Raw genomic sequence first — 15031 nt, 5'->3', positions numbered from 1 at the left:
TCAGGTCAGGATGGTGAATGGCTCACTGGGGCTTTTCCAGTGGTGGTCCTCCCATACCTCCTTCAAGATAGGCCATGTGTATCTGGCAGGTATTGTTGAAGGAGCTGTTGTTTTGCTGCATACTGCTACCTCTATGCATTGCCAGTGCAGGGAGAGACTATTTAAAGTGGAAAATGAGGTGTCAATCAAGCAGGTTGCTTTCTCTTAGGTAGTGTCAAGTTTTTTTTTTAGATTAGATGATTAGATTACTTACAGTGTGGAAACAGGCCCTTCGGCCCACAAGTCCACACCGCCCTGTCGAAGCGCAACCCACCCATACCCCTACATCTACCCCTTACCTAACACTATGGGCAATTTAGCATGGCCAATTCACCTGCACATCTTTGGACTGTGGGAGGAAACTGGAGCACCCAGCGGAAACCCACGCAGACACGGGGAGAATGTGCAAACTCCACACAGTCAGTCGCCTGAGGTGGGAATTGAACCCGGGTCTCTGGCGCTGTGAGGCAGCAGTGCTAACCACTGTGCCTCCGTGCTGCCCACTTTAAACAGACCCTTCGGCCCAACAAGTCCACACTGACCCACCGAAGCGTAACCTACCCATACCCCTACATCTACCCCTTACCTAACACTACAGGCAATTTAGCATGGCCAATCCACCTTACCTGCACATCTTTGTGACTGTGGGAGGAAACCGGAGCACCCAGAGGAAACCCACGCAGACACGGGGAGAACGTGCAAACTCCACACAGTCAGTCGCCTGAGGCGGGAATTGAACCCGGGTCTCTGGCGCTGTGAGGCAGCAGTGCTAACCACTGTGCCACCGTGCCACCCACAAAGTTTCTTAAGTGTTCAAGCTGCATTCATTCAGACAAGCCAGATGTGTTCCATCACAATCTCGACTTGTGCCTTAGATTATGGACAGGTATAGGGGTGATGGGAGGTGAGTTATTTGCTGTAGTATTCCTAGTTTGACTTTGATGTTCAGAATTATCCATCAGCAATTTTCTACAATAAGGCAGGAACTGACTTAATTCATCCCAAAATGTAGAGTTAATGCATTAATGCAACATTCAAAATGCCAGCAGAGTGATGTACTTTGTCCTTCTCTCTTATCTTGTTGACTATGACCCCAGAATTACAGCCCCTCACAGAAAAGCTGTTGTGAAGAAATGAAGGTCATCCTTCTTCTACTCCTTTTCATTGCCAGCACTGAGCAATCCCCTACACATCATGAAGGTAAGTAATGAATTTGTTATGTTTTGGTCTTTCAGTTTGTGAATTTCAACTGGGATATGTAATAGGCGGGATTGTATAGATCAACTTGGATTATGGTCTGTACCATTTCATCCTTTCTCAGGGGGTTCCCTCATTCCCCAGGATTCATGTCCTTTCCCCAGAAATTTCTGGAGCTACATCTCTTTATCGTTTGATGAAGAGGGTACTGACTGTCCACAGACTTTTTCCACTGGAGCATATGAGGTTGAGAGGTCACCTGATAAGAGTTTATAAAATAACGAGAGGTATAGATAGAATTGATGGTAAGGTGTCTTTTTCCTAAGATGGGGAATTACAAGGCTAGGGGGCACATTTGTAAAGTGAGGGGAGAGAGATTTAGAAGAGACATAAGAGGCAAATCTTTTGCACAGAGGATGTTTCAGTGTGGAATGAACTTCTTGGGGAAGTGGAGGATGGAGATACAATTACAACATTTAAAAGGTATTTGGATGAATACATGAATAGAAAAGGTTTAGAGGGGTATAAGTCAGGAACAAGCTAGTGGGACTGATTTAGATTGGGATTATGTTGGGCATGGACTGGTGGGACTGAAGGATTTGTTTCTGTGCAGTATGACACTATAATACAGATGTAGTATACAGGATTGTGATCAATTCAGCAATGTGCCTGAGGACAAGCAGTGTCTCTGAACTGCAATACAAGTTAAATTTCTTCCTTTATTCCCTTTTCCTTTTGTCATTCATCATTTCTGTTGCTTCTCCCTTCTTATGTTCTCGCCCTCATGTTCTAAATCAGTCTCTGGCTCTGTTGTCTTCTCCAGCGTAGATACATCAATTTTCACTCTGTCCCACTGCATATGACATTTGTCACAGTGTCTCTCTCTTTCCTTCCCACTTCCTGCATCTTTACCATCTCTTTGTCTCCTTCTTTTCCTCTTGTTTTCCTTTTCATCTCTGGGTCCTACCCTCTGTTCATCTCTCCATAACTATCCAATGCCTCTTATTAAAGGCTCTTTTACTCTCTGCATCATTCTTGTTTGCTGCTGTGTCTTCCTCCTAATTTCTGTCTCTTTCTGTATCCCTCTCACTTCTTACTCTGTCCCTTTCTCTGTGGCTCCATCTCTCTGTAGCTATGTCTTTTTTGTGTCTTTCATCAGCAGTAATGCAAACTATATCTTTTCTTTGGTTAAGATGAAATCGGCATTGGAAACCATGACATTGCAATTGTCAATGTCATGGGTGACTTTGAAGTCAACGACAATGGCTGTCCAGATAAACACGATCACCACTATAATTTAACCAGGAGCTGCCTGGAACTCAAAGAGAAATACCACTTCACCAAAGGTAAACAATTTCAGCAAAAAGTACAATTGCCTCATTAAGCTAAGATATAGTCAGCGTGGCTACGTTTCTACTTAGTGCCTTAGTGACAAGCAAAAAATAATCAGTCTTCCAGTGCCTTGTTACTCACCAGTAAAAGCACCAAGTAATGTGTAGGCTTTGTAACTCATACTGACTACTGGAAAAAGCGAACAAATGTATATTTATGCAGCACACTTCACACTTTCAAGACGCCCCAATAGGTTTTATAGCCGGTGGAGAGTTCTTGAAGAGCACTCACTGTTATTACATGGATAAGTACTACAGCAAAGGTGCGTTCAAAGTCCCATCAAACAGAACATGAGACGAATGACCAGTTAATCAGTTTTCATTTTGGTTTGGTGGGCGAATGTTGGGTGGGACACTGTGGACTCTGCCCTCGTTCAAATAACATTATGGGGACTTGTTTTTGCGTCAATGAAAGCGAAACAGAGTGAGGAAGTAAATGCTTGTTACATGACAGAAAATGCAAAGTGGGTGTTAATACATCAGACCACTCCTGTTCTCAACTGGACTTTGGAAACGGGAACACAATTCCTTAATAGACAGATGGGAAACATTGAGTGTATAACGGAATCAGCAATAGAGAGGAGGAGTGCAATAAAATCACAGGAAACCATTAACAAAACTGCTGAATAGCAAGGATGAAATTCATTGAGGTGGGATAGAGAAATTTTTTTGAAAACCTGAAGATGGAACAGTTATGGCAAATGACCATTAACACAGAGAAATGTGAAGATATGAGTTTTGGTATGAAGTATACAAGCAGTAACTGCACTTTAGAGAAAGGTGGGAGGTTGCAGGGATCACAACTAGGCAAATTAATGATGTTTAAAGTTCGCTTGTGGCATGTGGGCATTACTAGCTGACCAGCATGTATTCCCCATCTCTAGTTGCCCCTTGAGAAGGGAGTGGTAATCTGCCTTCTTGAACAGCTGCAGACCCACAGTGCAATTGGGACAGAGTTCCAGGATTTTGACCCAGCAACACTGAAGGATGGAGGGGAACTTGCAGGTGGAGGTGTTTCCTTGACCTTCTAGACAGAAATGTTCGTGGGCTTGGAAGGCACTGCTGAAGGAACTTTGGTGAATTTCTGCAATGCATATTTTGGATGGTATACACACTGCTGGTACTGAGTGTCAGTAATGAAGGGAGTGAAAATTTGTGGAGGTGGTGCCAATTGAGTGGACTGCTTTGAATTGGATGGTGCCAATCTTCTTGAGCAGCAACCATCCAGACAAGTATGGAATATTCCATCACATTCCTGACTTGTGGGCAGGCTTTGGAGCATCAGGAAATGAGTTACACATGACAGTGTTCCATGCCTCTAACCTGTTGCTATGGCTGTGCATTTCTCTAATGAGTACACAGTTGAGTTTCTGGCCAGTGGAAACACTCCCCCCACAAGAATGTTGATAGTGAAGGATTCAGTGATAGTAACTGTATTGAATATGAAGGGCTGATGGTTGAATTGTCTCTTATTGGACATGTTCATTGTCAGGCATGAAGGTTGCTTACCATTTGTCAGTCCAAGCCTGTCCAGACCTTGTTGCAATAAAGCAGACAAGTGAAACTCTTCTGTAGTGATGCCATGATGGAGAACAGATAACGTTTGGACTTCCCCTTGATGTTGTGAAACTTAAATGCTAAAGGTGTGTCAGAGAAATTAAGTCGGGCACTGTGTGCGATTTGTTCAAACCTTTCCTCAGATAAATGGCAAACACCACCATGTTTCTTGCCAATGCAACAAGGTCAGAAAAATACCTCAGACTGACTCAATTGTGTGTGAATATTGGAACCCTCAATGAAGAAGCACAGAATGGATGTTCTTGACTCCTCAGGCAAGTTGCAGAATCCAGCGTTGGGAGACAGAAATTTTGTGAGAACAGAAAAATATTAAGTAAATGAAGTCATTTTCTAGTTATTGGACTGAGACTTATTAATTCAGCTGGGTAGAAGGTTTCGAGAAAAGAAAATCAGGCAAGGACAATTACATGCCTACATCTAATTGTTACTTAGACTTATATCAATTGTGAAGTGATTCGAGACATTCTAGTCTATAGCACAAATGCAATCCTTTATTATGAGAGGGACTCTTTTTTTTAAGCCAATATTTTAACAGCAATTGACATTGTCATCTACATTCAGCTCTAGTTTTCCTTTCAGTGATTCAATACTTTGTTTATTTCACAGGGAAATTGCATCCAAAGTGTCCTTCCTGTTATGATGTTAGTTCTAACCATATAATGCTCTCAAAAGATTGAATTGCATAATATTGTCCTCTTCATACAGATGGCGTCCATCTCTTCATAACTAGTAATGGTGAACTCTACCAGGCCTTCTGTGACATGACCACTGATGGAGGTGGTTGGACCCTAATTGCAAGTGTCCATGAGAACAACATACTTGGGAAATGCACCACTGGGGACCGCTGGTCCAGTCAGCAAGGGGGTAATGCCAGTTCTCCAGCAGGAGACAGGTCATGGTCCAATTTTGCGACATTTGGTTGTACAGAAGGAGCGACAAGTGATGACCTGAAGGTGATGAGCTTTTGTGCAATCTCTTTATTTAAAACAATGTTTGTCATTGGCAGTGGCCTTCAATTCATTTCTGCAGCGGGAATGGTGAGAGTGGAAACCAGGGAGCTGTCGGGAAGGTAAATTCTCCATTTAAAAACTTACCAGAGTGCAGAAACTTCTGGGACTTCTTTTCCGCCTACAGGTATATAGGTTGGATGCTTGGCAAGGAATAGGGAGAGAGAGTAGTTGAACACATGGCTACAGGGATGATGCAGGAGGGAGGGATTCAGATACTTGGATAATTGGGCCCATTCTGGGGTAGGTGGAACCTCTACAAATGGGATGGTCTACACCTGAACCAGAGGGGTACCAATACCCTGGTGGGGGGGGCTGTGGATTTGCTAATGATCTTTGGGAGCATTTAAATGAATTCAGCAGGGGCATGGGAACATGAATTGCAGCTCCAGTGTACAGGAGGTTGAGGGTAGTGAGGTCAGGAATAAGGTTTCAAGTTTTCAGGAGTGCACTGGCAGGCAGGAGGGTAGTTTGAAGTATGTCAACTTCAACACCAGGAGCATCCGGAATAAGGTGGATGAACTTGCAACATGGGTTGGTACCTGGGACTTCGATGTTGTGGCTATTTCGGAGATATGGATAGAGGAGGGACAGGAATGGTTGTTGCAAGTTCCAGGGTTTTGATATTTCAGTTAGATCAGGGAAGGTGGTAAAAGAGGGGGAGGGGGGACATTGTTAGTCAAGGACAGTATTACAGTTGCAGAAAGGATTTTGATGAGGACTTGTCTACTGAGGTAGAATGAGTTGAGGTTAGAAACAGGAAAGGAGAGGTCACCCTGTTGGGAGTATCCACAGGCCTCCAAATAGTTTCAGAGATGTAGAGGAAAGGATTGCAAAGGTGATTTTGGATCGGAGCAAGAGCAACAGTGCAGTTCTTATGGGGTCTTTAGCTTTCCAAATATTCACTGGAAATTTGATAGTTTGAGTACTTTAGATGGGTCAGTTTTTGTCCAATGTGTGCAGGATGGTTTCTTGACACAGTATGTAGACAGGCCAACAAGAGGTGAGGCCACATTGGATTTGGTAATGGGTAATGAACCAGGCCAGGTGTTAGATTTGAAGGTAGGTGAGCACTTTGGTGAAAGTGACCACAATTCGGTTATGTTTACTTTAGCAATGGAAAGGGATAGGTATATACCGCAAAGCAAGAATTATAGCTGGGTCAAGGGAAATTATGATGCAATTTGGTGGGATTTAGGATGCATAGGATAGGGAAAGGAAATGTAGGGGATGGTAAGAGTTGAAATGTGGAGCTAGATCAAGGAGCAGCTGCTGCATGTCCTTGATAAGTATGTACATGTCAGGCAGGGAGGAAGTGATTGAGTGAGGGAACTGTGGTTTACTAAAGAAGTTGAAGCTCTTGTCAAGAGGAAGAAGGGGGCTTATATAAAGATGAGATGTGAAGGACACTTGAGAGTTACAAATTAGCCAGGAAGGATCTAAAGAGAGAGCTAAGAAGAGCCAGGAGGGGACATGTGAAGTATTTGGCAGATAGGATCAAGGAAAACCTGAAAGCTTTCTATAGGTATGTCAGGAATAAAAGAAGTCAGGAATAAGATTATGGCCAGTCAAGGACAGTAGTGGGAAGTAGTGCATGGAGTGCGAAGAGATAGGAAGGACGCTAAATGAACAGTATTCACACAGGATAAAAAAATGTTGTCAAGGAGAATACTGAGATACAGACTATCAGACTAGACAGGATTGAGGTTCATAAGGAAGAGGTGTTAACAGTTCTGGAAAGTGTGAAAACAGGTAAGTCCCCTGGGCTGGATGGGATTTATCCTGGGATTCTTGGGAAGCTAGGTGAGAGATTGCGGCCCTTTGGCTTTCATCTTGATGTCATCATTGTCTACAGGAATAGTGCCAGAAGACTGGAAGATAGCAAATGTTGTCCCCTTGTTCAAGAAGGGGAGTAGAGATGACCCTGGTAATTATAGACTAGAGAGCCTTACTCCTGTTGTGGGCAAAGTTTTGGAAAGAAATATAAGAGAAAGGATTTATAATGATCTAGAAAGGAATAATTAGATTAGGAATAATAAACACGGTTTTGTGAAGGGTAGGTTGTGCCTCACAAACCTTATTGAGTTCTTTGAGAAGATGACAAAACTGATGGATGAGGATATAGCCATGATTGTGGTGTATATGGATTTCAGGAAAGTGTGAGATAAGGTTCCCCACGTTAGGCTATTGCAGAAAATACATAGGCATGGGATTGTGGTCGGCTTAGCCGTTTGGATTAGAAATTGTCTAGCTGTAAGAAGACAGAGGGTGGTGGTTGATGGGAAATGTTAATCTTGGAGTTCAGTTACTAGTGGGGTACTGCAAGGATCTGTTTTGGGGTCACTGCTGTTTTTCATTTTTATAAATGACCTGGATAAGGGTGTAGGAAGATGGGTTTGTAAATTTGTAGATGACATTAAAGTTGGTGGAGTTGAGGACTGTGTGGAAGGATGTTGTAGGTTACAGAGAGACATAGATAAGCTGTAAAGTGCGGCTGAGAGGTAAAAAATGGAGTTTCATGTGGAAAAGGTGATTTACTTTGGAAAGAGTAGCATGAATGCAGAGTACAGGGTGAATGGTAAGATTCTTGGTAGTGTGGATGAGCAGAGAGATCTTGATATCCATGTATATAGATCCCTGAAAGTTGCCACCCAGATTAATAGGGTTGTTAAGAAGGTGGAGGGTACATTAGCTTTTATTGCTCAAGGGATTGAATTTTGGAGCCATGAGGTCATGATGCAGCTGTACAAAACTCAGTTGCGGCCTCAATTGGTGTATTGCGTACAGGTCTGGTTGTTGAATTATAGGAAGGGTGTGGAAGCTTTGGAAAGGGTTCAGAGGAGATTTTCCTGGATGTTGCCTGGTATGGATGGAATGTCTCATGAGGAGAGGCTGAGGGACCTGAAGCTGTTTTTGTTAGAGAGAAGGTTAAGAGCTGGCTTAATCGAGGCATACAAAATGATCAGAGGATTAGATAGGGTGGACAGTGAAAGCCTTTTTTCCTTGGATGGTGATGGCTAGCAAGAGGGGACAAAGCTTTAAGTTGAGGGGTGATAGATATAGGACAGATGTCAGAAGTCAGTGGCTTGCACTTAAGACCACAAGGTATCGTTTGAAATGCCAATCAATTTTACAGCCCTATGAATGAAGAGGTTGTGGTATTTTCATTTGAATGTTGATTTGGTTAGTTGGCTGCCCCCAAGGAAGAGAAAATGTGATTCTATGTCTCTAAGAGATGACATTGGTGGGGAGTAACACTAGGCCACAGGCCACTTTGCATATTATATGATATTACTGCAATTGAATTTCCTTATTCTGTAGCACTGGGCTCGAACTTATCTGAAGAAGAATGAGTCTCCCACATTAATTAATGAGGTTGTCCTCTGTGGTTTTGTGATGCTGGTGAACTCTACTCGCCGCAGCACTGACAATCTGTGTCTATTTCTGATCAGAACCCAGGTTACTATGACATAAAGGCCTCAGATATATCAATTTGGCACGTACCCAATGACACACCGCTAAGCAGCTGGAAAGATGCAGCAATCCTCCGCTATCACACCAAAACCAACTTCCTACAGCAGTACGGAGGAAACTTGTATCAGCTGTTCCATGTGAGTATCTCAGCAGTGACTGCATTTCACAGAATCCCCACAGTGTGAAAGCAGGCCATTTGGCCGATCGAGTCCACGCTGATCCTTCGAAGAACATCCCTCCCAGATCCACATCCCCTACTCTAACCCTGCATATCCCAGGGCTAATCCACTTAACCTACACACCCCTGAACATTACAGATGGTTTAGCATGGCCAATTCACCTAACCTGCAACTCTACGAACTGTGGGAGGAAACTGGAGCACCAGAAGGAACCCCACGCAGACACACAGAGAATGTGCAAATTCCACACAAACAGTCACCTGAGGGTGGAGTTGGCGTGGTAATTAAACATAATTGTTTATTTCACTCTTCCACAAGTATTTGATGTGTTTAAGGATTGTAACCTGGGACATCATTATGAAAACAGCTGAACATGGGTTTAACTGGACACTCTAAACAATTTAATAAGCAAGTCTTCTTCTCTCTTTCTCCTTCAGCTCCTGCTCATGGTAATCTGATGTAAAATCACTGAAAATCATCTCTTTAAATAAACCAAACCAATTCATTTAATTTACCTCCATTGACAGTCAGTTTTATAATAAACTGAAAATTCTGCTCTTAAAATTCTCATGCCTATGGACATTAATATATCAAAAATATTTAATTTACTAAAATACTGACTCGCAATGGCTGTGAGCCTAAAAAAGCGAGGATAGTTTTGAACAGAGTCCAATAATGTACATAATTGACAGAATCTCACAATGTTGACTTCAGGGCAGTGGTGGTGATGACAAGGTAATGGGCACGTCTGCAAACATAAGTCAGGCAATTTTTAATAGAGACTATCTCCACCTCGCAAATGTACTGAGAAGTGGGTGACCATTATGTTCCTCTGACCCTCTCAGGAGCACACTCCAGGAGTTATGTCCGGACACTGTGCTCCCATCTGCTATCTCACTAATCAACCTGACTATCAGGTTAACTAGGAATAGTGATACATTTAAGTTTTAAAAAGGATTTGCATGTCTATGATACTTTTCATAACATCGGAACGTCCCAAAATGTTTTACTACCAATTATATTTTTGACGTTTACTCAGTGAGATCATGGGGAAAATGGTGAACAATGTTAACTGACCTTTTCCCTTGGTTAGCTGCAGTATAGGAGAGAGTGAGGCCTGCAGATGCTGGAGAGACAGAACAACTCCCCCTCCCACTACCCCATGGTCCTGGCCCTACTCCACTGCAAAACCAAACCCACCCACCAACTGGAGGAAGAATGCCTCATCCTCCACCTAGGGATCCTCCAACCACATGGCATCAACATTCATTTCACCAGTTTCCTCATCTCCCCTCCCCCACCTCACTCCAGATTCAACTCTCTCACTTATCTCCACCTTCTTGAACTGTCTTACCTGCTCATCTTCCTTCACACCTATCCGCTCCACTTTCCCCAGCTCAATTACCTCCCACCTGCATCTACCAGCTTCCTCACACCCAGCCCCACACCAACTCCCCTTATTTATCTCTCAGCCCCCTTCCTCCCCTCCCCCACCACATTCCTGACAAAGGGCTCATTCCCAAAACGTCAACTCTCCTGCTCCTCAGACGCTGCCTGACCTGCTGCGCTTTTCCAGTACCACACTTTTCAACTTTAACTGTCGAATGCAGGGACTTAAATAAATACTGTATTCTAATGTTAATGGACATTGTCTTCAAAAGTGATTAGCTGACACCCAACACAATGTTTAAAAAAGAACACATAGAAGGGGAATGAGCAAATTGCCCCCCAAAAGCACTCAAAACTGCATGGGTTAGATTTCAGTTCACGGTTCTAACAAAAGCATTTGTGTAACCAAAAACTTAAAATGTTGAAAAATTAAAGAATCCTGAAAGTTGTGTTATTACCCTATCCCCACAAACCCCACTTGTCCTTAATTTTCCCACAGACAAAATTGGTTTTATACTAAATTGTTTTGTGGTTAGGAACCACAGCCACGGTGAGAAACCAGAAGGGGATACAGGATGAACTACTTTGTTTGATAACTTTAGGAATAAATGTTGATGAGGACACTGTTGTGTCTACCCTGCTTTTGTTTCAATTGAATCATGGTGGGTGGGGGGGGAGGGGAAGGGGCTGAGAAGTAGATAGGGGAGTGGGGTTAGGTAACTGGGAAGGCAACTGGGAAGGCGATAGGTAGATGCAAGTGTGAGGTCTGTATTCCCCTGAATTGCTGAGAATGTTTTGTTTTCAAAACAAAATCTAGCAAAGGATGTCCTTCAAACAATTTGACATCCTCTCTCAATGTGACCAAACCCATGCACTACATTGAAATGGCATTCATAAGAGGCCAAGCCCCGACAACGGAACTTGGTCCAACCACATTCTGACTCAGAGACACCAAATTGCCATTGGACCAAGTTGATAATCAGGAGAGAATGGGGAATTCATTAGAAAAAGCAGTAATATCTTCATGGAGGATGTGAGATTGCAAAGGATTGTGTAGGAAGATGATGCTTGGGGTGGATAGAACTGCAAGGTGAGGAAGAATTGTGGGAGAAATGGGCAAAACAAGAGGAAGGGTCACATAAAAGCAAGATATCAAGTAGAACAATGCATTCAATTTCAGCAATACCCTGTCGAATACAACAAAGGGAAATGTCCAGATGATAACGGGCCCTTAAGTCACATCACTTATGACTTCGGCAGTGATGAGAAGATACAGCAATTGTATGGGCCTTTGAGTCACAGTAAGTGCAAAATTCTTTATTTACTCTATTCAAGCAATGAAACCTTCGTTGGTTACCAAAAACTTGGTGCAACATTTGAAAAAAAAACAGAGCTTGGACTTTGGAGCCTGCTTTGCCCAAAACAAGAAGCAGCTGCAAACTCCAAGTGCAAGTCATAGATGTTCAGGTTGTGTGGGAGTCCTGATCTCCTGGATGTAGGTTTGCTCGCTGATTTGGAAGGTTCGTTTTCAGATGTTTCATCATAACACTAGGTAACATCTTCAGTGAGCCTCCGCATGAAGCATTGATGATGTAACCGGCTTTCTATTTATATGTTTGGGTTTCCTTGGGTTGGTAATGTCACTCTCTGTGGTGACATCATTTCCTGTGGTGATGATTCTTTTTCTCAGGAGATGGTAAATGGGATCCAAGTCAATGTGTTTGTTGATAGAGTTCCGGTTGGAATGCCATGCTTCTAGGAATTCTCTTACCTGTCTCTGTTTGGCTTGTCCTAGGATGGATGTGTTGTCCCAGTCGAAGTGGTATCCTTCCTCATCCATTTGTAAGGATAATAGTGAGAGTGGATCATGTTGTTTTGTGGCTAGTCGATGTTCATATATCCTGGTGGCTAGTTTTCTGCCCGTTTGTTCAATGTATTGTTTGTTAAAGTTCTTGCAAGTTATTTTTTAATTATGATCTCATTGAATGGCTCAACAGACTAAAGGATCATTCTTGTTCCTGTGCTCATTTTTTCAAATCATGATGTCATGATACAAGAACCGACAATGCTTAGCTAGCTTTCTGTGAGGGCCACTCAGCTCTAGACTCAGTTCAGAAGAGGTGAGGTGAGATTACAACAGGGGAGGTGAGAATGCAACCACCCAGACTGCATGTGAGCAAAATAGAAACAACAAATTCTGAAGCGACCCACCATAGCTCCCCCAACTCAAAATTCTGAAAGTCCTCAGCAGCTCTGGCAACAGCAGCAACCATCAGTTAATATCTTTCTCCTCTCTAACTGTGACTCTTTAAAGTTTGACATTCAAACACTCTAACACTTTTCTTTCCAAACGGTGCTTAAATAGCTGTGTGATTTGTTGTGTGTTTGCAGATGAATTTGAACCAGGATATGTGCAATTCAGGGTATTCAACAATGAAAAAGCAGCACTGGCGATGTGTTCTGGAGTGAAGTACAATGGATGCAATTCAGAACATGTAAGTATAGAACTGCAGAAAATAGGGATGATAGAAAAGTGAGAGGACAGTCTGAGTGAGCAAACAGAATCACAGAATGATTACGATCCAGAGGAGAATCTCACTTAAATAATGTTCAGCCACATATTTCCCCATGTTATAGCTGCTGTTGTTTGTGGGGAGATTGTAACTGCAGCTTTCTGAATCAGTGCAGTCCAGCCTGTGTCTCAATAGTTCATCTCCTGGTGTTTTTGCCCATCAGAATGCTGATGAATGGAATAATTGTTGAAATATTTCATATTGTTTATGTCTAGGTCTGTATTGGAGGTGGAGGATACTTCCCTGAGGCATCGCCAAGGCAGTGTGGAGATTTCACAGCCTTTGACTGGAATGGTGTTGGCACACACCAGTCATGGAGTGCATCGAAGGAGGTGACAGAGGCTGCAGTGTTGATCTTTTACCGTTAATGCAGGCCATGTCTTCACAGGAGTCACTGACAATTGACTGCAATGTGACAAAATGCCTTCATTTAAAAAAAAAATTGCTTTCATACAATTCTGTACTTCATTTTACATTCAGAAATTAGCAGTAGTCTAAGAAGTTGCACTTGTGCAACTTTTAATACTTGGTATGTGGGACACATTATAAATCACTGATCATGCTAGGGGTTTCTGACAATCCTTTTTCTTCCTTGTACTATAATGGCTTCCATTGGATTGCTGACAGGATTTCAATAAATTGAATTGGAGATGCTATCTGTGTGTGTTTGTTTCCATAACTGACTGTATCATCCAACTTATTATATTTTGCAGCTTAATTTTAGAATGATTCTTAGGAATGTTTTTAGGAGATTGAGTTCTGTTCAGTGATGAATTCTGTTCAGTGGTGGTAAATAAAATAAAAGGAGGCATCCTGCCCAGTTATTCATTTCCCTTATCAATGTTGAAAATCCCATATGTGTTCATTTTCTCTCATGTCTTAAAATATTCCTTCAATGATTTAAAGTGCAACTAATCCTAACACATGTCTCAATCTCATCGGCCTAAAACAATTCATCTGAATTTAATTCTATTCCAGTTAAAGAAGAATTTAACATGATGCAATCCTATACATTTCAAACTGTTGACTCATACAAGGCCAAATTTGTTCTCCCCATGTTTACTGTGTTTTGAAACTACATTACAGCCTATTTATGTGACTAAATGAGTTAGGCTGCTTATATATTTGTTACTTCAAGAAATATGTATTCAAAAAAATATCCAAGGCTTGACATATTACCTTTTGAGTCAAATTACGTTGCTGATATCCAGACTTAGTCTTTGTTGTATTTCCCTTGTAGATCTTGAAATAGTTGCTTGCTTGTACACTATCTCTCACACACAGAGACTCTGATGTACACTGTCTTTCTCTCTTTCTCTGTCTCTCTCTTTCACACACACATACACATACACACACACTAGTGTACACTCTCACTCGCGCGCGCACACACACACACTAGTGTACACTGTCTCTTATTTTGGGGAGGATCCATTGAAATGGGCTTAACCCCTCTCCCCTACCTGCATTTGACTTCCTAGGCCAGACGTGGGGAACCTTTTCATGTTGGAAGGCTGCATGATGTTAGTTGTAATCTAATAAGGCCGCATCCAAGAAACTTCAATTATATATTCTTCAAAATTCACATTAATTTGTAAAAATCTGACTACTATGTACTAACTAAAAAAAAAGAAAAAATGTTAATTCTAAAGTTAACTAACCTTTTAATGACTTTGTTGTGACTGCTTTTTGTATGAAAGCATTTGAATATTTGGTTACAGCACGGAGGTCTGCAGTTTTAGCTGATCCTCTAGATGGGTATCCGTCATTTGTGACCTTAAGGGCGTCTTGATTTTGGTTAAGTAGGACAATGTAGATTCGCAGCAATAAGTGGTTGAAAAGCAAGAAAGCATTTTTCGTGCATGTTGCCGAAGGCATGGGTATTCTATTGCATCTTTCCATATTTCAATCGGATCTTTCTTAGCGTCAAATAAGGACTTTAAAATGTCATCTTCTGAGAGCTCAATCAATTCCATCTGTAGTTCTTTAGGAGCCTTGGCGACATCAACTAGGTGAGGTTCAAATGCTAATTTGAGTGTGATTCTCAAAGTCAGAGAACCATTCATTGTATTCGCCAATCAATAATTCTATAACAGCTATGTATTCTTCTAATGACTTGCAAGAATCCTCCTGTTCATTAATGACCTTTACTAACTGGGGAAAATGTTCATCCGAAATTTCCTTTTGAAGAAGAAGAGTTTTGAAAA

The 15031-nt window shown here is 42.0% G+C and overlaps 1 protein-coding gene across 1 annotated transcript; it reads left to right on the top strand.

The window, feature by feature from the left end:
- Positions 1-1139: 1139 nt before the first annotated feature.
- On the top strand, positions 1140-13387 carry LOC140475949 (intelectin-1b-like). Its single transcript, XM_072567862.1, has 7 exons — positions 1140-1239; positions 2430-2582; positions 4911-5158; positions 8665-8823; positions 11435-11555; positions 12646-12749; positions 13043-13387. Exons 1-7 carry the CDS (start codon positions 1173-1175, stop codon positions 13193-13195), a joined length of 1005 nt encoding a protein of 334 aa, XP_072423963.1. The 5' UTR covers positions 1140-1172; the 3' UTR covers positions 13196-13387.
- Positions 13388-15031: the final 1644 nt, after the last annotated feature.

This window comes from Chiloscyllium punctatum, chromosome 4, assembly GCF_047496795.1.
Source record: "Chiloscyllium punctatum isolate Juve2018m chromosome 4, sChiPun1.3, whole genome shotgun sequence".
Taxonomy (NCBI): Eukaryota; Metazoa; Chordata; class Chondrichthyes; order Orectolobiformes; family Hemiscylliidae; genus Chiloscyllium; species Chiloscyllium punctatum.
This window is presented reverse-complemented; position numbering and strand designations above follow the sequence as displayed.

Bases quoted from the DNA above. Each gene is read 5' to 3' on its own strand.
- LOC140475949 (XM_072567862.1), top strand. From the start codon at position 1,173: ATGAAGGTCATCCTTCTTCTACTCCTTTTCATTGCCAGCACTGAGCAA. The intron at 1,240-2,429 runs GTAAGTAATGAA...TCTTTGGTTAAG, and splicing joins ATCCCCTACACATCATGAAG to ATGAAATCGGCATTGGAAAC. The intron at 8,824-11,434 runs GTGAGTATCTCA...ATTCAATTTCAG, and splicing joins ACTTGTATCAGCTGTTCCAT to CAATACCCTGTCGAATACAA.